The 25,880-nt window shown below is 40.7% G+C and overlaps 1 protein-coding gene across 8 annotated transcripts in view; it reads right to left on the bottom strand.

The window, feature by feature from the left end:
• Positions 1-1,551: 1,551 nt before the first annotated feature.
• EFCAB11 (EF-hand calcium binding domain 11) overlaps positions 1,552-25,880 on the bottom strand; it is a 55,608-nt gene continuing 31,279 nt past the window's right edge. For all 8 annotated transcript variants that reach the window (XM_053377298.1, XM_053377316.1, XM_053377306.1 and 5 more), the window contains one exon: positions 1,552-1,845. In XM_053377298.1, coding sequence (XP_053233273.1) covers positions 1,746-1,845 — 100 coding nt within the window. In that variant the 3' untranslated portion in view covers positions 1,552-1,745. The remainder of the gene's footprint in view (positions 1,846-25,880) is intronic.

Genomic DNA, 25,880 nt, shown 5'->3' with positions numbered 1-25,880 from the left:
GGCTGCACTGATTTGCTTGTGCAGCAACCCATTCGTGGAGCCATTATGCTGTGACCAAGGTCAAGGGTCAAGTGCAAACATACCAGTACCAACAGCTGCCATGCCAGCCCAGAAGATGGGTTTTGGCTTCAAAACAAGGAACTCAAGTTGTGCTGGACTTAGGCTATGTATTATTACGGCAGATGATAATAAAAACAAGTGCAGTCCTTTGCCTAATGTATGGGTCTGAATGTGGGAAACCCAGGTTTACATCCGCTGTCAAGCTCTAGGAATGTCATTGGGTGAGTGAGTCTCTTTAACCCGCCACTCAGGTTTATTTGCAAGCCTAGCAGTGCAGCTTTCTCCCAACTGAAGTGCAGAGTATTTGAGGACCGGACATTCACAGGGAAACCAAAATGCTTGTTTACAAAGCTATTGTACTACCAACCTTACTGTATGCCTGTGAAACATGGACCACTTATAAACGCCATCTCCAACTCCTCGAAAGATTCCATCTCAGAAAAAAATTACACATCACTTGGGAAGACAGGCAAACTAATGTCAGTGTACTGGAAGAAGCAAAGATCACCAGTGTCGAAGCAATGATTCTTCAACATCAACTTTGTTGGACTGGTCATGTTGTGCGGATGCCTGATTATCATCTTCCAAAGCAACTACCCTATTCCGAACTTAAAAATGGAAAGTGTAATGCTTTCAACAAGAGGTTCAAAGATTCTCTCAAGGCAAATCTAAAAAAATGAAGTATAAACACCGACAACTGGCCTATGAATGCTCCAATTGGAGAACAGCCTTTACCAAAGGTGTTGTGAGTTTTGAAGATGCTCGAACTCAGGACAAAAGGGAAAAACACGCTAAGAGGAAGGCACGCTTGGCAAACCTTCACCATGATCAACAGTCACTTACAGACTCACTGTTAAAACTGTGTTCATGGAAGACAATCTTACTCGGCTACGAGTGATCACCAAAGAAGCAGCAGCAATCTTACACATGTGAATTTAGAAGCAAGGGGTTCTGATTTCATTGGAACTTACTCCCCTGTACAGGATTGCTACCAAAATCTCGTTGAGATGAAAGGTGGCACACAAAGGGCCACACAAGAATATTTTTTTGGACAACCATGCCAAACCCCAGACTACAGATTATGTGCTCATCTTTTGTATTTTTTCTGTAAAGCGCTTTGAAAATGCTTGAAAACAGATGTACATTTATGTATAATAAATAAAAATCTAGACAGATAATACCACAGACCCCCTTCCTGAGTTGCATGTGGTTATTCTATATCAGGGGTGCACAACCTGCAGCCCTCCAGATGTTTCTGGACTAAAACTCACATCATCACTGATCACTGGCTAGGCTGACTGGAGCTGATGGGAGCTGTAGTCCAGAAACATCTGGAGGGCTGCAGGTTGTGCACCCCTGTTTTATATAGATGGATTCATTCACAGTATAAAAAACTGCCCCTTTTCACTTCTAAACAAATCAGCTGTATCTGCTGGCTTTGCTCATATTAACAATATTCATGAAGAGGAAAATCAGCAAATGTAAAGGAAGCAGAAGTCAAAAAACAATTTATTGGAAAAACAGAATATATGTTTAAAGACATAATACATTCCATAGAAGGTTCAAAAGACAGCTTGTTCATGGCAGCATATCTACCTTGATTTGTTTAAAAAGGATTCTGATGGAAAATGTTTTGTAGATTTTAGAAAACCTTGGCTATGGAGTTTTTTCTTTGGCCGCTTTCATTAGATGAGAGGAAGCGCTGACAAATTATCCTGTCCATAGTTCATTGCCGATTCAAAGTCTTTGAAGCTAATATGGCCATCAGAATCCTGATCAACTTCCCTACAAAAGAAAAACATTGACACTTAGAACTATTACTTAATTCAGAGAATGTATACCTAGAATTCTATTAACACCATTCTTTCTTATTGTTGATCTCTGGTTATACATGGTGAAGGCAAAGGCAGCAACATCTGACTATGCCATCCGTTTTGTGGAAAGTTAATATGGCTTCCATAACAAGGAACCTAGAACTATTAAGAGTGTGCTATGCTGTATGCATTTGCCAACACACCTGCTCCTTACTAAACTCTATGTGCCAGGGAGCCAGACCAGGGTATAAAACAGGGATGGCAACCTGTGGCCCTATGTTGTTTGGTCCCCACCAGCATGACCAATAATTAGGGAGGAAGGGAGCTGTAGCCCAGCAACTTCTGCAGAGCCACAGAACAGCCATTCCTCATATAAAAATGGAAGCAGGGTAGCAGGGTAGCAATACCGTTCCAATATCCCACCTATTTTGGCATGCTTTGGTGTCACATGAGAGGAAAAACAAAGTTGCTGTCAGTCTCTTGCTCTTAAGCATATTCCTCAGAGGTACCATCACAGAGGAGCTCATCATAAGGAGTAGCATTCTGGCCTTATAAAAGCCGCCCTCTAGTTCATTCATCAATTTTCAGTCCATGGACTGTTTAGGAGATACTGGTCAGGCACATTCCCAAAGGGGACTACTGTGACTAATTGAAAAGAGTATCTTAAATTATCAGTTCCCCCAGGATAATACTAAACAGGATGCTTGTTCTTCACCTGGATAAAAATATGCTAATGAAAAGCTCAGACATTTTCTCTAAAGAACATTTCAGCATGGCAAGAGTGAAATCAAACAGGCTTTCAGAACATACTCTTTTCTGAATAGTTTTCATATGCTGTTTTTAACTCTTGCTGTGGAGCCTAATCAAGCCTTTGACATTTTCTCCAAATATGTGTAACTGACTGTTAAGTTTCCACAAACTCACTTAACGTAATCATTTAACATGCTTCAACAACTGTTTTGCAGTTAAAAAAAAACCTTGGTCAAAGTAAGGTTAAAGCATTCTCACTCTTCTGAACGTTCAATGGACGGCATTTTCAATCCATATTGGAGCACTTGAGTCCAAAAGAAAGGCGAGAATCAATAGGAGGCTGTAATAATGGACTCTTCCATGTGCTTTAGAAGAGTGGTAGATAAAAGACAGTTTCAACTACTTAACACAATAGTTAAACAGTTGGCTAATCCATATTAAATGATACTGTGGTTTAAGGTGTAGAGTGGCAATTCAACATCTCCTTAGTGATTGTGAATCAGGTTATTTATACAAAGCAAGGCTGGGCTCATTTTTTCTGTTGAGAGCTGTATTCCCCCTGTAATGTGTTGAGAGCCGCATGAAGGTAGTGGAAGGATTGAGGATAATTGGAGCCAGAGGCAAAAGTGTCCTGGGTTAACTAGTCCAGAATAAAGAGGGCCTTGCTTCAATCTTCAGCATGATTAGAATTCCCAGTTCTATGCAGATCTACTTAGAAGTAAGCCCCCTGGAGTCATGCTCAGAGGACTTTATTTTATTTGGTACCACATACCAATAAAGCTACTATTCTAGAATGCAAACAAAAGCAATTCCTTTCTGACTTTAGTGTGCTACACTATAACAGAGTAAATGATATTCAGTTTGATTATACAGTGGTACCTCTGGTTATGAACTTAAATCATTCCGGAGGTCCGTTCTTAACCTGAAATTGTTCTTAACCTGAAATTGTTATTAACCTGAGGTACGACTTTAGCTAATGGGACCTCCCGTTGCCGCCATGCCACCACCGCGCGATTTCTGTTCTCATCCTGAGGTATAGTTCTTAACCCGAGGTACTACTTCTGGGTTAGCGGAGTCTGTAACCCAAAATGTTTGTAACCTGAGGTACCACTGTACATTGTTTGTAACGGTTCATCTGACCAAAGGTCTAACATTTTTTATTTATCATACTCAATCAAATAAAGTTAATAATGAAAAAGAGTTTTAGGGTGCAAAAATATGCTTGGGAACCACTGAATAAGGTGCCATAGGATTTGATGGAAGCCCTGCCGTGCAAGAAGTATGTGAAATTTGCTACTGCCATGACAGATATGCAAGTGAAACACTGCTGGTGGAGCTTATCCGCTGAAGATATGCCAGAGGTGTGATTAAAACAGGGAGGAAGCATGGGTGGCACAGGGATGGCATGCACGGAATGCATTTATGCAGTATCTAATACTAATACTAATAATTTATTTCATGTTCTCTACCCATCTGACAGGGCTGCCCCAGCCACTCTGGGCACTTTCCAATTGAATATAAAAGAACACAACCAAACATCAAACATTAAAAGCTTCCTGAAAGAGGGCTGCCTTCAGATGTCTGCAAAAAGTAATGTAATTGTTTATTTCTTTAGACATCTGATGGGAGGGCATTCCACAAGGAGGGCACAACTACCAAGAAGCCTTCTGCCTGGTTCCTGGTAACATCACTTCTTACAATAAGGGAACTGCCAGAAGGCCCTTGGAGCTGGACCTCCAAGTCTGGGCTGAATGATGGGGGTCGAGGTGCTCCTGGTATATACAGGGCTAGGCACCTTCAATCAATGGTTGTGTCTCCATTGACTGCACATTTACATCAGCTCCGAACTTGATGCACACAGAGAATAGTATCAATTGACAATTGATTGGTCCTGGTTATTTCATGTGAGGAGAAGCAATCTTAGAGGTATTGGTGTCCTGAGCTGTACAGATATGGTGCAAGTCAGCATCTGCCATTTTAAAATTCCAATACAGTGAGATCGTAACTTGTAAGACAGAACATGCAGCATATATCTCTAGTTCCTTGTCACACACAGTGATAGTGGAGAAACAGTGAGAAACAGTGTCTCCTCCACACAAGGGGTTTAGTTGTGGAAATTCATCCCCAGAAACAGGTAAACACCCTGCTCCAACCATCGCCCCTGCTGGCCAAATGCAGTGCTTTTGCCTTGTAATATTCCTCGATGCATCATACAAGTGAAGAGTCATAATAAAGGCAACACCTCCATCTTAACCCACACTTGTAGCGAATGAAATACTTACCTTTTTGATTCAATAAACAAAATATACAAATTTGTAGTCTAGAGTAACTACACTTTAGAGTACATTATTCATTAACTTTCCACACTGGAAAAACCTAAGTGTAGATTTTGTGGCATTTGCTACCTTAGGCTGATCTTTTACTGGAACTGTAGAAGTAATTAGTATCACAACTTAACTCACTGTAGAATATAAATTACCCTCTTATTAAATTAGATAATTAAGGTCTCCTAAAGCTGGTTAAGTTCCCTCCCATATCTGTGGTAAGGAACCTCTCCAGCTGGAATATTTTAAATCTCAATGTATTGTGCAAGTAGATACTTGAAAAGGGAAGATATTCAGTGTGTTGCCTGCAGTGTTGCTCTTAAAAAAAAAAAGTTCCGCACACTCCAAATATGCCCATGAACAGTACAAACCTACTGAGATGCAGAGCCATCCATAAAAGCCATGATAGTCTTCTCTTCTCTCATCAGGATGCTGCTTTGTCACACTGCAGCATCATGGTTAGACCATTCATTCCAAAGGGAGATGCTTCTATACCTCTCAAAGTAGCACTCAAGTGACTTGTTCACCTTGAGACCACAGAATGAAAGGCCTGCTCACCATGCAGCATGCCCAGTATGCCCCGAGATGAATGCGGAGCCAAGAGCAGTGGGAGACTGCTAAAAAAGGAAGCTCTGCATACCTGTGATGTCCTACCAATGTGTTGTCCAATGGCAAAATAAATTCCATGTCAGAGGTCCATGTAGCCAACCATGTACCAACACACTAGTTCCACCTCCCTAATGACTATGAATTTACATTACAAAAGGTGTGGCCAATTCAGACTACCAAGCTATCATAGAAAAGAGCTTAACTGGAGAATGTGCATTTAAGGACAATACAGTGGAAAGTTATCCATTCAGGGTCAACTGAAGAGGATAGTGTAAGAACGCAAAAAGAGGCTGCCAGATCAGGCCAATGGCCAACCAGATGTCTGTGGGAAACCAGCAAGCCCTCTCCCCTCTTCTGGTTTCCAGTAACTGGTATTCAGAAGCATTGCTGCCTCCAACTGAGGACAGCCACCATGGTTAGTCCCTTCCCCTCCATGACTTTTCACCTTTAAGTCATCCAAGTTGGTAGCCATGGAAATTGGTCCCATAATGTAACTATGCGCTGCATGAGGAAGTACTTTCTTTTATCTCTCCTGAATCTTCCAGCGTTCAGCTTCATTGGATGTCTATTAACTCCCAAAACATGCTTGGAGGCACTGTTGAGCTACATCAGAAGATGGGCTTTGTCACAAGCTCAACCAAAATGTTTGCAAAATAACCCTGCCCTCTCTGTGTTAGCTCAGCCCTGATTTTAATTAGAGGAGCTTTACACTTGGTATACTGTTTAGCAGGATAGGGACTGCTAGATTAAAGATACCTAGCTGCAGATATACTATATAGGACGTAGCTCAGTCAGTAGAGCATGAGACTCTTAGGCTGGATCGACACTGATCTGTAAAAACGTCATTAAATATAACGCTATATAACTCTCAGTGCAATTTTCCATTACTGAAGGCTCGCTGCTCTATAGCGCCCTCTAGTGTCACATTTTAATAACACATTTTAAACGTTATAGACAACCAGTGTAGATCTGTTCTTAATCTCAGGATTGTGGATTCAACCCCCACATTGGGCAAGAGATTCCTGCATTGGTGGGGGTTGAACAAGATGACCCCTGTGGTCTCTTCCAACTACAATTCTATGATACTATGATCCTAGATTGCATGAGCAAAATATTCCTTGAATTAGACATGTTGCCCTGCTTCACATAATGCTAAACTTTTATGTGTGCTATCTGGCTTCTCCCCTCCCTCCTCTCTCTTGTACAGCTACAAGGAAGAGATCCAAAGCCTGAAGTTGAAACTATGATATGTCTTCACTATGGTTTATTTGAACAAGCCAGGATCATAAACCACAGTCTAAAGTTCATATGTTTGGACAAAATATACAAAAACTAATAAGAGTCTGTCGTTGTTTGGACATAACAAGAAGCCATGGGCTAGTGGAAAACAGAAGCAACTTCTCAGAGCAACACCTGAGAAGGCTGTGTGGCCCAAGGCTTATTCAAATGGTACCAAATCACAATTTAGTGTGACACACAAATGCAGTCAACATATATCATTCTAATATAATTTATGTACTAGCTAAATGAAAGGACAGTCGGTCGATTATTAGTACTCTTGACAGACAAAGTTCTATCTCTGTATCCAGTGTGCTCAAAGATTCTATGATAAAATAGGCGAACAAACCAGGATAGGTACCACCACTTTGTTCCAGATTGTGAACCTCCTTTGGGCTTCCAATCACCTAATGTTTGATTCCATATTTCTAAATTACATGGGAAGATTCCTTTTGTTCCTAAAGTGTAGAAATTGTATATTTGATTGTCAAGACTCCTCACACTAGACATACTACTGTTGGAAAGTTATACTGTGCCTATTTTGGTATTATAGCACACACTATTTCCCAGAATGTTAGGAATGGAAGTGAATTTTAAAAGGTCATCTAATCTATTTCTACTGCCCTTTTCCAATCGGAAGAGTAGCTTGACAAATGTGCAATCCTTTTGTCCTTATGTGGTGGGGATATATTTATACTGTCCGCTATTACTATTTCTCCAGAAACATACTGATTATCTTTTTTGGACTCTCTGTAGACAATGAAGTGCCCCCTGTAAGGAACACAGCAATGTCATATGTTTAATTACAGACACTCAGCTGATGGCTTGTCATACTCTGGGATTAATAATGACTTTCACTTGCCTGTGTGGTCTTAAAACAGGTGAATGTTTCTCCTGGGAAATCGAGAATGTTTCTCCAGCGTCTTTGTATTGACAGTTATTCCAGACTTCATGCTGCCATTCATAATGGTGCACATGAAAGCAGAATTAAGAATATAACTTTGGCTCAATGATTACCTACAGTCGATGGGCCTCATAAATTCTTTGTCTCCCAACACTGACCCTTATTGTACAAAGATGCAAGACAGGTTTCTAGTTTAAAAAAAGTTCTCCTGGTGCCACCATCCAGTTCAGATAATGTTTTCACCAATACAGAACAACAAACCCGTGTTGCAAACTTAACACAACAAACAACACAAGCAACACGAAGACCAGTATACTAGATAGCACTGTAGTTCTTATTGCATAATATACATGATTTAGTACAACAAAAACAAAATGTGTACACTTGTAAATTCTCTATTATATTTGAAAACAAATGAACACACATCTGTCAATCTTTGAAAGTCTGTAAAAGTATAATAAGTCTATGGTTGAAACCAAGTAATAGATGCTATCCTGTGGGCTAAGCGGTAAAACTTTTTAGGTGTTCATGGTGCCGAAGTAGTAAGTGAATAACAACATAGGACAGTGATCCCGGATAATCTGACTGTTTCGCTGGAATCTTCTTCAGCACAACTACAAAAGAATTCAAATATGAAACAATGACCTGTGTACATGAAAGCTATATAAACTTCACACATTACAATCCATGTGCTATAACTACAATAAGGAGGACAAAGGTACATACCCCATAGATTAGAAAAATGCACAAAGAGCAGTGGTCATGAGGATATGTAACCACTGCTACCTGTTGCATGAAACCTGAAGCATAAGTAACCATTCCCAGGTGGCGCTCATTACAGGGAGACTGAATTGCAGTAATTCAATTTAAAGGTACAGAGCAATATAACAGCAATAGAAAAACATCAAATAAAACGGACTTTCAAGTTCAGATAATGTTTTCAAGCAGTTAGGAAGGTGTCTTTCTAAACAATTGGGCTGTATCCAATGCTGCAGCTCCGCTGATACAATGGACTTTTGTGTGCACAGGAATGTGTCCTTTTCCTCTCTTGTCCTCTCTACTGGCGATATCCAATGCTAGACATAGTCTAAGCAGACACATTAAGATTGATGGATCTTAGTAGGAGAAGTCCATTGATTTCAATGGAACTGCTCGGACTATGACTGGCATTAGATTATATTAACCCATCCTATGGGTTGATAAACCAAACAATATTGGCTTGCTTACACGCTTCCTATCTGGTAAGTTAGAGTACCGAAACAACAGTCTCATGAATAATGTCTACTGATATAGCCACATTCTTCAAAAATTCCACTATCTTTAAGGATTAGAAACCATACCTTTCAAAGAACACAAAGGAAAAATCAGTTGCATTGTTCTCTTCAAATCTTAACACCCATATAATTGCCATATTAAGTCAGAAGTCTCCCAAGGCAAAAAAAATTCCTAAGAATCTAAGAAGAACTCTTCTGATCAAGTCAAAGTTCTATCTAGATCAGCATCCTCTCCTCAGAGTGGCTAACCAAATGCCTGTGGGAAGCCTGAAAGCAGGACCCTCAGGAGTAAAAGTGCTCTCCCCACGTGTGATGCCTGATATCCAACAGAATACTCTCTCTGACATCAGGTAGAACAGGACCATAATAGCAAGAAGCCATAGACAGCTTTACCCTCCATTACTTTGTTGAACCCTCTTTTAAAACTATCCAAATTGCCTGGCATCACTACATCTTGTGGGGGCGAATTCCATAGTGTAACTATGCACTGTGTGAAGAAATACCGTATTTTTCGCTCTATAGGACACACTTTTTCCCCTTCAAAAATGAAGGGGAAATGTGTGTGCATCCTATGGAGCGAAGACGCCATAGCCCTGCGACCCTCTCCAGCCGGGAGAGCACGCGTGGGGCTAAAGAAGTCCGGCTTACTCTCTCCCGGCTAGAGAGGTGACGCGCAGCTATGGAAGGAGCCTCTATAGCCGTGCGTCACCTCTCCAGCCGGGAGAGCGCGTGCGGGGCTAAAGAAGCCATAGCCCCGCGACCCTCTCCCAGCTGGAGAGGTGACGCGCGACTATGGCAGCAGCCTCTCCGCTGCGCCTTTCTGCTGCTCCCTGACCTGCTCTTTGGGGCTGGTGGTGGGCTTCCCCCCGCCAGCCCCAAAGAGCAGGTCGAAAGGAACCTGAAGCCTGGAGAGCGAGAGGGGTCGGTGCGCACCGACCCCTCTCACTCTCCAGGCTTCCAAGGTAGCCGCCTGAAGGCGTCTGAACGCACCTTAAACGGCACCTTGTTTTAGAGCGGGAAAACAAGAGGGGGGAAATTCTCCCGCTCTCTGCGCAGCGCCTCCTGCCGCTTCGCTGAAGGGGCGCTGGGCAGAGAGCGGAATAATTTTTCCCCCTTGTTCTCCCCCCTCTAAAACAAGGTGCGTCCTATTGTCCAGTGCGTCCTATGATGCGAAAAATACGGTACTTCCATGTGTGCTGAATCGTACAACTTTCAGCTTCCTTAAATGGCCCCAAGTTCTAGAATTATTCCATCTCCCTGTGCACCTTCTGTACGCCATGTTTACTTGTATATATCTCCATCATGTCACCTTTTACTTGCCATTTATCTAGTACTAGCCCTCCCCTATTTAAATAACCATAGAAAACTCCTCTGTCATCCCTGTCACGGTCCGGTTCACAGGCAATCAAAGTCCTGGCTGGGGACATCAGAACCGGGGGCAAGATGGCGGGGTGGGAGCAGGAACGGGAGTCCAGAAGCCAGGAGCCAAGAGTCAGAGAACTGGGAGTCAAGAAGCCAAGGGTCCAAGGGTCAGGAAGCAAAAAGTCACGAAATCAGGGGTCCGAGGATCAAGAAGCAAGGAGTCAAACACAGCAAGGCAGGGAACGTGTTGCTGTGGCAAAGCACGGATTGGAAAATGCTGACTTTATATCCCTTCCCGGCTCTTGCCACCAGGTGCTGTGAGTTACCAATTGGCCTCACCTGTGTGGCCACGCCTTGCCTCTTCAGAACAAACTTAGGAAGGCCCCAGTCCTGCAGAGTCCTAATGGTCATGGGGCCTAGCTCCTGTACGCACACCTGACAATTCCTGGGGGAATTCTTCCAAACTGGATGCTTCTCACCTGCTCTCAGCCTTACCCCAGCAATCAATTTAAAAGGTCCTCTATCACATTTTTGGTTTTAACCACCAACACTCTGGTTCCATCTTGGTTCAAGTAGAACCCAAACCTTTTGTACTGGCCTGGCTTGTTCGAAAACATCCCCAGTGCCTAACATATCCAACTCCCCACCATCTCATTCACATATTGAGACTATAAAGCTCTGCCTATCTGCATGTGGAACATTTCAGAGAAAGCCACTTTGAAGGTCCTGGCTTTCAACACATCCTACCTAGAGCTACACCTTCAAATTCTTTCTACCCAGTTAATATGCTTCAAGTTTTACATTCAGCCTCACTCCGCCCCCCCGCCCCGTTTCTGCTTCCCTTTACGTTATCTTCCACATTTTTAATCTGGAAAGAGAAAAGACTCTTTGGAGCAAAGGCTTTCCTTTGTCTAATGCTTGTTCGGCATCCATTACAACACCATTATTCTCTGCTGAAAGAAACAGTTTGGGACTGCTGTTAAGCAAATGACCACAACAAAAGACCATCCACATGATTATCTAAACACTCAAGATTTCTAATCATTTTCACTAATCTGTTGGGCAAGCAATATGAGCTGCCTGGAAGCTCCAAACTATGAATAATGTTTGGCTGGCATTAGAATTTAAAAAGCTAATGACATATAATTCCAGAGTAGAAACATTTAGATGGCTCAATTCTTGTGCTTAGCAACTGAGATGAGCAAGGCATGCTGGGAATGTATGGAAATAACTCCTGCCAAGGCTGCAGCCTGAGTGAGCTTTATTAACTACAAACCCTGAAATTTGGCATCTGCTTCAAAGCAGTGTCAAAGTTTTGCAGTTGTTCTGCAGTGAAAACCCTGTGTTTTGCAGTGCCCCCTCCCCTGAGAAATTGATACATTAAGCCAGGCTTCATAGTTAACACCCAACACTGCCTGATTCACTCCAAACCAGTTCCAAAGTTTTGCAGCAAAAACCCCATGTTTGGAGTGAATTGGACAATGTTGGGTTTGGGGGTGATAGTTATGGCCCCCTGCCCCCAGTTTGAGTAACAATTACACAGCTTGGGAGCACTGTCAAACATTGGGTTTCCACTGCAAAACGACTGCAAAACTTTGGCACTGGTTTGGAGGGGATCCCAAATTTTGAGGTTAGTAGTTAAAGAAGCTCCATGAGTAGATGGAAGAGTGCTAACCCCAAAATCTCCTCCCAGAAGGCTTTGCACCACTAGTCTGCCCTATGCTGCTTCTCTCTCTCTGAATCCTTGACTGTACCACTTCCTCTTTTGAACTTACCCAGTTCTCCCTTCCTCTTTTCCTTTCAGCTCCCTTTCAGTTTTATTCATCAATAGCTCATTCCTGTAGCCATGTTGGTAAGATAACCATCATATATGATCAGGGACAGGTTAAAATCTTAGTGGGCCCTGGGCATCTCATAATCACAGCCCCCCCGACAGATCTAAAAATATTTACATCGTATATTTCCCATAATCAAAGATCTATACACATGAGACTGCTATTCACTGCCTAGTTACAGTTTCCAGCATAGTCTGTGAGAGAGGAGACATGCGATTCTTTACCTCTGTGAACAAGTTAGAAGACAAGGAGATACTTTGTGGGACTTAGAGATAAAAAGACAAAATGAATAAATCTCAGGCTGTCTGTGTATGAATATGAGATGAGGTACAGATGTAAGAGAAATTAGATTCAGTTCACATTTTAAAACTTACATAAATCAAACTCCTCAAATCAATACATGAACCAAAACACAGTCCTCTTCCAAAATTCACAGTTCTCTAACTTTTGCAATGCAGTTCTCCAGCCAAGTAATATGTACAAAAACACATATACTTGGGTAAAGTGCACTTAAAAAAAAAGTCACATACTGCAGTAGTGAGGGTCACATAAAAAAATGCATTGTATTAGGGAAAACTGCTTTGCTAAAATGGGTATATTAGGCAAAGGTGCATATAAACATGTGTCACTGCAGGCACTAAAAAGATGATAAATTCTCACGAGAACTTTTTAAAAACTGCAAACTGGAAATATAGAGAACTGAACGTAAGATTGGAAAAATAAGAAACCAACCATGACAGATTTGTCCAGCCCTAAGATGAAAGGGCAGAGCTTTTTGATAATTTTGAATTTTTTTTCATGAGGTGCTTGTTTCATGAAGACAGAAATCAATGACAGCTAAGTGTGCCAATGTGCAGGCCTTCTCTGTAGATGTATATCTACAGATAGACAGATATCCCCCATCAGCGTAGCTCCCCTTAACTCTCTCTTTCTTTCTGTATCCTTCTTCCCTCCAAATCTCTATCTAGGCATCTCCCTTAAAATCATTCAAGCCTAGCTCCCTCCCCTGCCCTGCCCAATTTTTCTTTGGCATACTAGACCCCCCACTCCTATTTCTCTTTCTCATGTTCTGCATTTAGCTTCTTCTTCCCACCAAAGTCTCAATCCAGGTCTTGCCCCCACCCCAAATATTGGTGCTTGGAAACCTTATCCCCGTCTTAGCCCAGTGCATGGCCCTTTGGAAATCTAAACAATGGTTGCTTCTCCTCTAGCTGTTCTAAATGGCTAGTAACTGAGTCCATCCCATGACATTGTGAATACTTTTGTATAGTAAAAACAAACATGAACAAAATAATGGCAAAAGGACTCCTACCATCCAACTACCAGGAGACTACACAATGTAAACAACTGAGAATCATTTTTTTAAATAAAAAGTTGGCATGGATATTAATGACACACATTTGAGTGCCAGTGACAATTTCTGCACACAGCTCTTCTATTCTGTAATGGACAAGCTTATCATTGAGAAGAGCAGAGAGAGAGAGAGCAACATACGCCACACTAAAGGAAAACCTTAGTTTTTGTGTGGATAGGTCCAGTGGTGAAGTGGCCTCTAGAACAAGGGCATTAATAGACACCTAGCCATCAGATCTCGAACATGCATTCACAGATGCATTTTTATTACTTTTCTCTATGTATGCAGGCAAGCAGGTAATCTCTGGCTGAAATTGTCTTTGCACAAATAATGGACAAGTTGCTGACAAGCTTTCCAAATGTCAACATTGCTTTTAGAATGCATCTTGCTATTTTTGGAAGAGGCTGTGAATGGTAGCACCCCTTTTCAAAGTTGAAATGTATGAACAACTGTCTTAGGGCAACCCTAGACAGAAACAAATACCTTCACTTGCTCTACTTTCGTGGATATGGCAAATAGAACTGGCCCAAAAAGCTTTTTTATAATAGCAATTGTACAGTCAGATATTGGAAAGTTATGAAAAAATTCATGTCCTCATGCGTTTCAATAGGAATCTAAACTGCTACTGCAGTACAGGCAGAAGTGCCGTACTGATTGAGCATAGAGAGTAAAGATGAGACTTCATGCATTGAGTCCCTGCTGAGGATGAAATGACCCACCAATTGAAGATTCAAGGATGACAGCTTCTGCAGGAAACTGCCTTTTCCTTTAATAAATCAGTCAGTCCTTTCTTCTTCTAATGCTTGTTACTTTGTTGATCAGCTTCCTGCAGCGTGCTGCAGTTTAGGTAGCAACATGTGTATTAATTTCACTTCTTAGAAGACACAGACGTTAAGAAAACCTAGCTAAATACTTAATAAATATAGAAGAATTGTAAAGAGGATTACTGTAGTTTTGTCAACTAAAATAGTACAGATCTGATAGGATTACTTGCAGTCAAAATCCCTATTTTGTGTGATGGAGCCCTTAAGGAACCATTTAAGTTGTCATAATATCATCAAGATCTGTAGGTACTTACCCCCTGAAATAGTGTGGAGTGCTCTCCGGTTTTTTAGATGATGGGATTAAATCACAAACTAGTTTAAAATGATGGGATTAAATATAAAAGGCAATACATTGTGGTAAGAAAATTGAAGGATTCAAAAACCGAACAGGGATGACTTCTTTTTTAAACCTGATGCTGGTTTCTTTCTATTGTGACAGCAGTATTCCAACAATATATTTCAGGAAACTCAATGTCTGAATTATTCTGGGCAACTAATAAAACAAGGTGGGAACAAAAAAATGCAGAGTTCACTCCCAATGAAACCTGAACTTAAGAGAAAGTATACTCATTTATCATCACACAAGTAAGTGCAAAACATGGCACACAAAATATGTTTTCAGTCACTTTTCATGATTAAAAGGAGTGCTATTTTTCTAGAAAAAGAGATGCTGGAACTCACCAAGAACTTCTCCCTTGTTCTCTTAGAAGAGCAATGTTGCCCATTTGAGAGGTGCCAGAATTGAGTTCCGGTTAAGTTTTGGTTGAATAAAAGCCCTGACTCAAGGGACTGACTTCAATAGGGAGTTCTCTTTCTTCAGACAGATGCAGTCTAAGGTCAGATATGGAGCGCAGGAGGAAGGTGAGGAAATGATGGTGAACTGGTTCTGTAGGAACGAAGCCACTCTCACCGGTATCAGTAGAAATATCATGCAGCGGATGCACATGAGACGAAGACCAGCAGCAAAACACAATAGAGTCAGCATAAAACGTCTCTGAGACATCCCAGAAGGGTCAAAAGTTAGTGGTACCAATTCAAGTGGGAATGAGCACCATGTGAATCACAAGGAAGCAAGAAGTGATAATACTGGGGGGGACAGGGGACAGCACACCTGCTAATGTGAATCAGTTCCTGGTTGTCTTCAGCTAACTTTTAGAACATAGGAATCTGAGCCAAGCCACTGGTCCATTAACTTCAGTATTGCCTCCACTGTCTGGCAGCAATTCTCCAGGGTTTCAGGCAAGGGTCTTTCTCGTCCTGTCCTGGAAATGCAAGGGTTGAACCTGCAAAGTATGCCCTCCACCACGAATTATAAACCTTCTGGCTTCCTGTGGTATCTGAGCAGAACAGTGGAGGGCATCTGTTGCATTTGAGGGTGAGTCAGCCACTTAGTACTAGTATGCGTTAGTAGTACAAGCTGCTTGTTATTGACCCAAACATTCTGATGTCAGAGAGAGCCGCATGCAAATTGATTGGTTCTGGGAATGTGAGAAAACCTTTTGATTTTGACTGTAATCTATGGGCAATAAGCAGCATAGAACATATTAGCATACTGCAAATGGTACCCGCACAGGTGTTGAAAACTCATGGAGACTATTAGCCAAAAGACATGACTTAGGAGAGGATTGTTATGGCTATCAAGCAAATGACATTTCAGTTCTGAGATTAGCTAAATGATTTGTGTTGTAAAGCAGTTTAAAGCATGTGATCTTGCTACAAAACAGTGAATGGAGCAGGTGTATGTGTGTTACACGTACAGGCAGAGAATTCTGTAAATGATATTATCTCCTGACAGTTCATGTCATTATTAGAAAAAACTAACTTGAGTACAATTTGCATCCTAGAGAGCTAGCCAGCTAGTGTTTGAAGTGAAATTCCTATTATTCAATTCCTGAGTGAACCAATTTCCTTACTTTATGCCTACATATTGTGAGTGCACTTCAATTATTCTGAAAGATACTATTAGCAGCAGTGTAAATAAAAAAGCTTGAAATTTCCCCTGCAGCACATGTCCCTATTAGACTGAAGTACACTTTAAGCACAAATATATCTAAGTAGAAAGCTAAAAAGCACTACAAATATATTCAGCATTAAAGAGAAAGAAACGAGTCTTCTCTAAATGCTGCGATACCTAAGTAGAGATCAAATAATTTCTATTTCAAATATATAATCACTCTAACAGAGCCATCTAGTGCCATCTTAAGCTTGATTATGAGATAAGAGAAATGGGACAGGAATGGTCATCATTTAATCCTCTAACATCAGCTACTGAAGAGCTTTTCACTTCATTCAGCAGTGTTCTGGCATGTTACAATCTAGCTAGAACAAATGCATATCAAGGAGGGAAATTATGCTTCCAGCCACATGGACTTTTACCATAGCAAGGCCTTCCAAAAAAAGAAACCATGAAGTGCACCATGCTCATTTTAACAGGTAGGGACGGGAGAGGGAGACAGACCAAGGAGATCAATGCATAAGGTCTTTGCCTCTTGGCTGAACAATTATGTTTCTGGTAGCAACGCAGCAAACATTCTAAGGATGTACAAGACGATTTGGACAGCAAACTGTATAAAAAAATATAATGTGTAAGAAAGGCTGAACTTGCCACAATTTGGTTGCTTGCTTATTAAGTCACCATATGCTGATTAGTACATGCAGATATAAGCCTGAGTCAGGGCTGACTTAAGCATATCTGGCGCCATCGTGCAAAGATCCCTCCGCCCCCCCCCCGCAACTCCAAAACAAGGGAGGGGGCGGTGAGAAATGTCCTCTGCCTCCCCCACCACCCCGATTCCTGGAGTGGTGGCGGCGATCAAGCAGGAAAACGTGCTGGCTGACATGCTCTCCGGCATTGGGGAACCTGAGAAGGCAGCTCGGGAAGGCTGCGTGCTTCCGGGAAGCAGGAAGAGGACAACGACTGGGAGCAGGGCCATCTTTAGCAGATGCAGAGGCTTGGGAGGGAAGCTGTGCACAGCTTCCTTCCTAAGCCTCTGCAGAAATTGCTCTCCTCCAGCTGAGACTTGGAAAGGAAGCTGCACGCCCGCCAGCCATATACCATATTTTTCGCCTTATAGGGTGCACCGGCCCATAGGGTGCACCTAGTTTGGGGGGATAAAGGAAAACAATTTTATTCTCCCCCCCCAGGCGCGGGGCTGGGGCGGGGGAAGCCCGAGCTTCCCCCAACCCCAGCCCCCAGAACAGGCTGCTATCCGCAAGCCTTGGGAGCCCGGCGGGAACTCCCACCAGGCTCCCCAGGCTTGCGGATATCTGCCCGAAGCCCGGGGCGCGCTCCACTGCGCTCCCCAGGTTTCGGGCTGCAGGCTGCTGTCCGCAAGCCTTGGGAGTCAGCGGGAAGTCGCGCCGGGTTCCCAAGGCTTGCGGATAGCTTCCTGAAGCCTGGAGAGCGAGAGGGGTTGGTGTGCACCGACCCCTCTCGCTCTCCAGGCTTCAGCGAAAGCCTGCATTCGCCCCATAGGACGCACACACATTTCCCCTTCATTTTTGGAGGGGGGAAAGTGCGTCCTATAGGGCGAAAAATACGGTAGTTGGCGGGTCACAGCTGGTGGGCATGCAAGGAAAGGGGAGGCTGCCAGCAAAGCCACACAGCTCCCCCACTCGCTAGGGCACCCCTGAGAGGCTGGCGCCCTGGCACAACAAACCACTAAGACCAATGGGAAAGATGGCTATGGCCTTAGTATTAAAGATGGTAAAATTATTATGATTTTTTCTTTTGTGAGCTGTCCAGAGAACTTCTGTTACAAAGCAGCTATATGAATGCAGTTAAACAGTAACAGTAAAATGCATATCATTAGTCAGAAGTTGCCACCTATTATTGGACTTGTTAATCTAAATTCCAGAAACATTTAAGAAAGAATATAAATGCTGGGTTTTAAAATTGAAACACTTTGCATTTTTACAACAAATGAATTCCAGACACAAAAAACGCAACTCTTCTGAAATTCTAAGGAGGCTTCTCTGCATGGTGGTTGTATTATATTGGTTGGCCAGAGTGTCAAATGCTTATGGTGGTCCATGGCAGATTTGTGCCTAAGAATATGGTGTGCAACAACTTTGGCTGATCTCCCCCCCCCCAAAAAAAAAGCTCTACAATTTTGTGATCTCCTAAAAAAACACCTCATCAGCTTTGGGTGATTGGTAGGGGTTGCTACGTCACTGCAGTGGCTGGAATGCCTGTAGCATGGTATGCACTGCTTCTTCGTGTATCCTACTTCTGGTCTCATCCAATTTCAGTAATTCATAGTTGTTACTACTCACAAGAAGTGGTAGCTGCTCCTAATAGAGATACATTCCTCAACCTTGCATCAAAATTACGACCCCTATCAAGCACCCGCACCTGAATGATACATCCCATTCAATACTTCACTGATGTAGCAGTTCTTAGGTTCAAGCTGTATATGCATCTTCTAAAAACATTTAGGTCAAAATAGTGTTAGACCTATAATGGATTGTTTTAAAAATCTATGCTTATGCTTTCCTAGTGAACATTATTTCCTAACTCCTTATCGATTAGATTCACCCATCTGTTTAAGTATAAAATAACACATTAGGATTTCATCAGGCTAGATAATATAGATTGCTACCATAGCTGTCTTAGTAAGAACAGATGGAGCAACAGAACATTATATTTAGCATATGCAGTTCCACAAAATTTGCAGCTTTTATAAACAGTGGCATGCTCTAATGTTTATTAAAGGAAAATTGTGCCAGGCAGCTACAAACCAGAAAATTGATAGAAATTGCTCTGCATTAATCTACACTTCCAACATCTGCCTGAACTATTGATTAAAATCTCAGTTTATTCCATATTGCAACAACTCAAATGTAGGTATGTTTTCTCGATAGAAAAATTGGCACTACCATTCAAGCACTTTTAAATTCCTTAACTTCAATGAAATGTTTTGGGTGGGCTCCTTTCTCTACTACTGGAATCAATGAGCTTAAAAGAGCTTAGCTTTGCCTGAACTGGGGTTTTAGTTGGGCTCACTGAAATATTCAGATTATTTTTTAAAAAATAAAAAATGAATTTCTGTAACATACCACCATTCTCAGTATGTGAGTGGAAAGCACTTCTGCTCATCGATGAGAGAAAGGGGACAAGAGCTTCACATACCCAATGGAGTTCTGTTCCAAAAGCCCAGGAGGCTATTTGAAACCACCATAAGAATTCTGCTTAAAGGTGGAGTTTAGAAGCTCCCAAATGCAAGCAGTAGACCTGTTTAAAGGTAAAGGGACCCCTGACCATTAGGTCCAGTCGTGACCGACTCTGGGGTTGCGGCGCTCATCTCGCTTTATTGGGCGAGGGAGCCGGCGTACATGTGGCCAGCATGACTAAGCCGCGTCTGGCGAACCAGAGCAGCGCACGGAAATGCCGTTTACCTTCCTGCCGGAGCGGTACCTATTTATCTACTTGCACTTTGACGTGCTTTCTTTCTTTTTTTTTTAATAAATTTTTATTAAGATTTTACAAAACAAAAAATTCATCATTTCAAAATGTATCCTTTCCATACATAAAGTTCACATGAAAAACAAATACAACAGAAAAACAAAAATATATAGCAAAAAAAGAAAAAAAAGAAAAATAGAGAAAAAACCCTTTTTCTTAAGTTTATAAAGTTCCATACCCCTCTGTCTTGACCTCCTCACATCCCCCTTTTTTGTGTTCCTCTTTATTCTAATCCAATTCAGCAAATTCAAAACCTTATTAAACCATACTTAATTTTACATTCTTCTAATTATTATGTCCCGATTTTCCATTTATTTTAATCCATATCTCATCTTATATACTATGACATAATAATGTTCTGTTCATAACCCCTTATCCTTTTTAATATTCTTCTTTTAATTTACCTTTAACCAAGTCACACAAACCCTGTCACCTTCACTTCCCACAACATATTAACACTCCAAGATTTTACAATATTTCTGTAAATAATCCTTAAACTTTTTCCAGTCCTGTTCAATCAAATCTTCTCCCTGATCACGGATTCTGCCAGTCATTTCAGCCATCTCCATCACTTTGACGTGCTTTCAAACTGTTAGGTTGGCAGGAGCAGGGACCAAACAATGGGAGCGGGGGTTTGAACCGCTGACCTTCTGATCGGCAAGGTTTAACCCACACCGCCACCTGCTCCCAAATGCAAGTAGTAGACCTGTTTATACCAGTCTAAACAACTGGCTGCAGAACCAATTTGACAGTGTACTATTCCTATATAAATTAGTTATTTGTGAATGAACTAGTTCATTTTTGCCTGTTGCAGTGGAATGTCAAATTTTCTTCATGAAAACTGGTGGCTATCTGCTTTGACGGTAATCCCAAAAATTTAGGGGGAATTCCTGCAAGTGATATAAAGCTTGCATTTTTTTACTTAGAGTCTAAATAAAGAAATGCAAGCTTTGTAGCACTTGTTGAAGAAGTGTTCATTTACCATTATAGGAAACTGATAAATCAAAGAATACATTTTGGTGAAAAGTGTATGCTGCAATTCAATATACGATTAGAAATGTTATGAAAATGTTTGTTATTAACCCAATTTCAGGCTTGTTTAGAACCAGAGTTATGTACCAATTTATGAATATCAGTTCAACTGACACATTTGAATCACACACTCATTGACAAACATAATTTGTTGTCTGTGCTATTAAGAAGCTGTTTAAAAGGAAAAACAAACAAAAACAATGTAAAATGCTACACTTCATAATAGATTTTGAAGACTATTGATTATATTCTTACTTAACAGTATGTAAGGCAGTATATGATCTTTTAACAAGTCATAGAAGACAAAGATTTTTGATCACACAGAAGGGTCTGCTATTGCTGTAGTATAAGTAAGCCCTGCAAAATTAGAACTGGATTGGATACAGAGCCTAATCTATCCTCTGAGCTGAAACAGCTTTTCCTTTTCCTTTATCCTTCTAAGTCAACTATAATCTATGGAAAGCAAAATAAAGAAACAAAGGGATTGTCATAATGGCCAAATCAGTGATCTTTCAGGTCTAAGTATCTCCTCTGCAGCAGTATTCAATAAGCAAATATGTCACAGGAAGACCCATTATAGAATAGGCTGTTTCTAATAGAAGTTTATTCCTAGCTGTCATCAGTTAGAGGTTGATATGTATGTAAAAATACATTTATATTCTTTCAAGCTTTATATTTCCAAATATTTCTCTGTTCCAACTAACATTTTGGATCTGCAAATATTAATTTCTTGCCAAGAAATAAGTTGTGCAATCTGTAAAAATTTCTTCACCTTAGGTATCAAAAATTAAAATTAAAAAGATTAAATTTATATTGACTGTCTTCTTTCTTCATTTCACTCCCCTCCTTCTTTTCTAAGTAAATATGTCCAATATTTTCAGTTCTCCTTAGTATAAGTCTCTTACTGTCTGCTGCAGCATTGTTTTTGTTGTTGTTGTTGTTGTTGAGTTTTCAAGAGGGTGGACACAGACCACATAGGAAAACCTAAAAGGATCTCTTTCCTTTCTCTTTCCATCCTAATTTTATCCCTTTTCCAATTCTGAAGACTACTCAGATTTACAAAATGGTACTCTTGTGTTCTGTATTGACAATAATCTTAAATGCTGGGGTCTGTATATAGCTTGCCAGTAACTTTTTTTCTATAAATTTCTTCTCCCATTATAATTTCCAATCATTTTGCTGTTTTAGGTTGCCATGGCATAGTTCCATATTTAAACATTAGATAGAAACATGCTGATGTTGAATATTACCTTTACTAAAAGAACTTGCTAGGCTCCGGAATAGCTTGAAGTTGACCTTGATTTTCTCCCCAACTCCTCAATAATATCTTACATTCCCAAAGAATGATATCCCAGGAGAAAAAGTAGAGCTCTGCTTGGCATACATCAATGTGAACAACATACCTAATAGAAAGCAAATTATCTTCATGTGGCAAAGGGAAATTGACTACTTGACCTAATATAACTTTTCTATCTCAAGATTTTATTATCCCATTATTTATAAATTCTCTTCTTAGAATTATATTTTCCCCAATGATTGAAAATATTTTAAACTCCAAGACCATACCCATATTCTATTTCAGACCGAAGTACTTTAAGCAAATCTGTCGACAATGATAAAAGCAAAATACAAAGATAAATAAAAGAAGACAGCCCAGGAAGTAATATTTCCTATGCAGAGACTGCATTCTTTAGAATGAAAATGTGTGGATACTTAAAAAATAAAGTGCTTTTTTGTTTTTGCTGAGGATTCTTACTGCAATATGTTACTCACACACTTATTCAAGAGTGCTATCAAACAATTTTTATTTTTTTATACTTATCTATATCTCACCTTTTTCTGACAGGGACTCAGGGCATCTTACAACTAAAATGGAAACAGCTAAAAATGGGGGGGGGAGCAATCATTTAAAAACATTAATACTGTAGAACTGAAATAAAATTAACAGAGGATGTCCTCCTCAGTTAAAGAACTGGAGTGTAAATTTAATTATAATTTAACTGAAGTTCTAGAGTGCCACACTAATAAAAGGTTAAATGTCTCAGTCTGAACTTGGGAGTGGTCCCATATGAAGAAAACAGAACCAACAGAATGCTATGACTTTAGGCTGAGAACTGCAGCACATAAGTTTGCAAGGCCGATTCCTGTCTCAAATTATTTCCAATAACAGCTTCTGAAACATGGGAGAAAATGAGTGGTAACAAACCTCCAATCACCAAATACGCTACAAGTTTAGACCAATGTGGTACCCTTCCAGAAGTTTTGAACTACCAGCAAGCACAGCCAATGATGGGAGCTGAACTCAAAAACATCTGGGGGCATGAGATTGGGAAAAGCTGGTTTGGAATCAACATTTCCGTTAAGGGATTGGTATGACTGCCACTTCTCAAGTTCCCATGCCGTGGCACTTTAGGTAAACAGCAGATACACCACATGAGAAGAACCACATATGCAAGGGCTGGCAACGTGGTGCAGTCTTCTGAGCAGGTTTCATGAAATTCTGGGCTAGGCCTGACACAGAGGTGGTAGGTGCATGCTAAATCAAATTCATTGCAAAGATAGCCGTATCTGCTAAGGAACGCATGTGTGTGTGTGTGTGTGTGTGTGTGTGTGTGTGTGTGTGTTCCCCAGTGGGCTTCTTTTCCTTTCACCCACATTCAATTCTATGTGCATTTATATGTGGGCAAAGCCCCAATGGGACTGGAACAAAGTACTGGATTATAAATGCTTTTGTGGGATTGTCTAGAGCAGGAGACAAGATATAGGTGGGAGAAAGAAAGAAGGTGGCTTGCACCACCTGAACGTAATATTATATTGGGTAGTGGAGCTCTCACTGAACATTCACCAAGTCTACAGATTTTGTTTCTTTCTACCCCATCCCACAAAACAATGCACTTAATATTTCTTCCATAAAATAAAAAAATCTTTTGTGAAGAAATGAGTAGACCTGGATATCAATTTAATGTTCTCTCACTCTCGGAATGGCGCGTCTGCAAAGTTATTCACAGTATTGTCCCCAAGACATTTCTTTCTATTAATACTATAAATAAATTCTGAGCTCAAGGTTATTATCGTACCTTGCAGAGAAAAGCACTGAATGAAGACTTTTCTCTTATTGCTCCAGCTTTCCATACTACTCAAGAACGTAACTGTTTCTATCTCATATTCTGCAACCTTCTTTAAGCCCATTAACTTCTCAAGTTCCAAGCAAAATGCATAAGGGCTGTTACTTTAATAACTTGGTAATAAAGTGATATGATTGCACACAATGGACATTTCATTCATGCAGCATTAATTGAAATGAAATTGTTGATGGATAAGTTACTACTTGATTAAAAAAAACTGAGGGTTGTATCCCAAGCTGCAGTGCCGTCCGAGCAACACGCTTCCATGTGTACAACTGAAATTCCCCTTACTCGCCTGCTGCCTACAGCCCTCTGTGTGCATTCAAAATCTTCCTGAGTATTGGGGGACCATCCGGAGCGGTTTTATTTTGGGGAGGGGAGAGGAAAGGACATTCTGCTGCACAAGCAGAAACCCACTTACACAGCGTTGGACACAATCCTGAAGCCACATGAGCTAAAACTCTGACATGAACAAGGCATGTGAAAGCAGAGAACAGAGATTTACAAATTCAGAAAAAAATACTCCAAAGAGAAGGAACTACTGTAATTATGTACTTATGAATGATTTTGAAACAAATGTAGCTTAAGAATTTTCCTTCCTAAGAAACAATCTCTCTGTTGTAAATCCCCACACTGATGCCCCAATTCCCCTGAATCTTGTAGAAGTTTGGAGGTTTAGTGCAAGAAGGAAAACTCATTAAAAAGCAACAGAAAAAAGTTGGTATCAAAGGCAGTTTCCCTATCAGCAACTTTTACAACCCACAAGCTATTTTTTAAATAATTTTGGGTTGTTTAGAAATAGCAAATTGGCAAAGATCCACTAATAGGGAACTGCTTAAAACCAAATATATTGGAGTCCATGTCTTACTGGTTTAAAATGTTATTATTTTTAAAACATCACAATCCCTTCAGTAACACTATAATAATAATAATAATAATAATAATAATAATAATAATAATAATAATAATTATTATTATTATTATTATTATTATTATTATTATTATTATTTATAACCCGCCCATCTGGCTGGGTTTCCCCAGCCACTCTGGGCGGCTTCCAACTGAATATTAAAAACAGTACAGCATCAGACATTTAAAAATTCCCTAAAGAGGAACTATTTGATTGTCCATACTCAGAAGAGAACATAATACAAGAGCTGGAAAACTTTAAGCGGGATCCACAGTGGAGCCCATTAACATTTTCTTGAACCTTTCATCCATTTAATTCCATGCATTTTATCTCTTAATCACATCCAAGAATAGTTCCGTTCACTTTTCAAGTCATCTTCTTAGATACTTGCAAGTCCTAGAACATTACTTTTATTTGTCCTATCACTTGCAGAGAACTAATAGCATTACATCATATCCTGAATACTTCAGGCCAGCAAACTTGTGACATATCCTTTACAATTTCAGTGGAACACCTTCAAATCATCTTCTCCGCTTGCTTCACACATGCATTCTGAGATTTTTATTTCAGGATTTTTCTGTGCAGCATTTGCAGATTCCAGAGGTTTGGAGCACTGGAAGAGGGCTGCAGAATTAAACCTCAGAATACCACCCTGCCCTATGTGTAGAATTCGTTTTATAGCACTCTGAATCCTGGCTAGCGGTTCCAAAAGGCAAAGAAAACCCCATACGTCAATCAACTCAAGAAACAGGTATCTCTCTGCAAGGAGATAAATGGGGCAAAGAACTACAGTCACTTTTGGGGATTGAAATAGGACCTTAGGTGGCAATGCCGTAGTTCATTAGGGTTACTTTCCAAGAGGAAAAAAATGCTTGCCAGCCATGGCAAATTTTCCTTTCCCAGCATGCCATGGTGCTAGATGGCAATTCTGCAGAATTTCTAGAAGTGCTGTTATCCAGGC

Source organism: Podarcis raffonei, chromosome 1, assembly GCF_027172205.1.
Source record: "Podarcis raffonei isolate rPodRaf1 chromosome 1, rPodRaf1.pri, whole genome shotgun sequence".
Taxonomy (NCBI): Eukaryota; Metazoa; Chordata; class Lepidosauria; order Squamata; family Lacertidae; genus Podarcis; species Podarcis raffonei.
The sequence above is the reverse complement of the archived record's forward strand: the minus strand, read 5'-3'. Positions and strand labels throughout refer to the sequence as shown.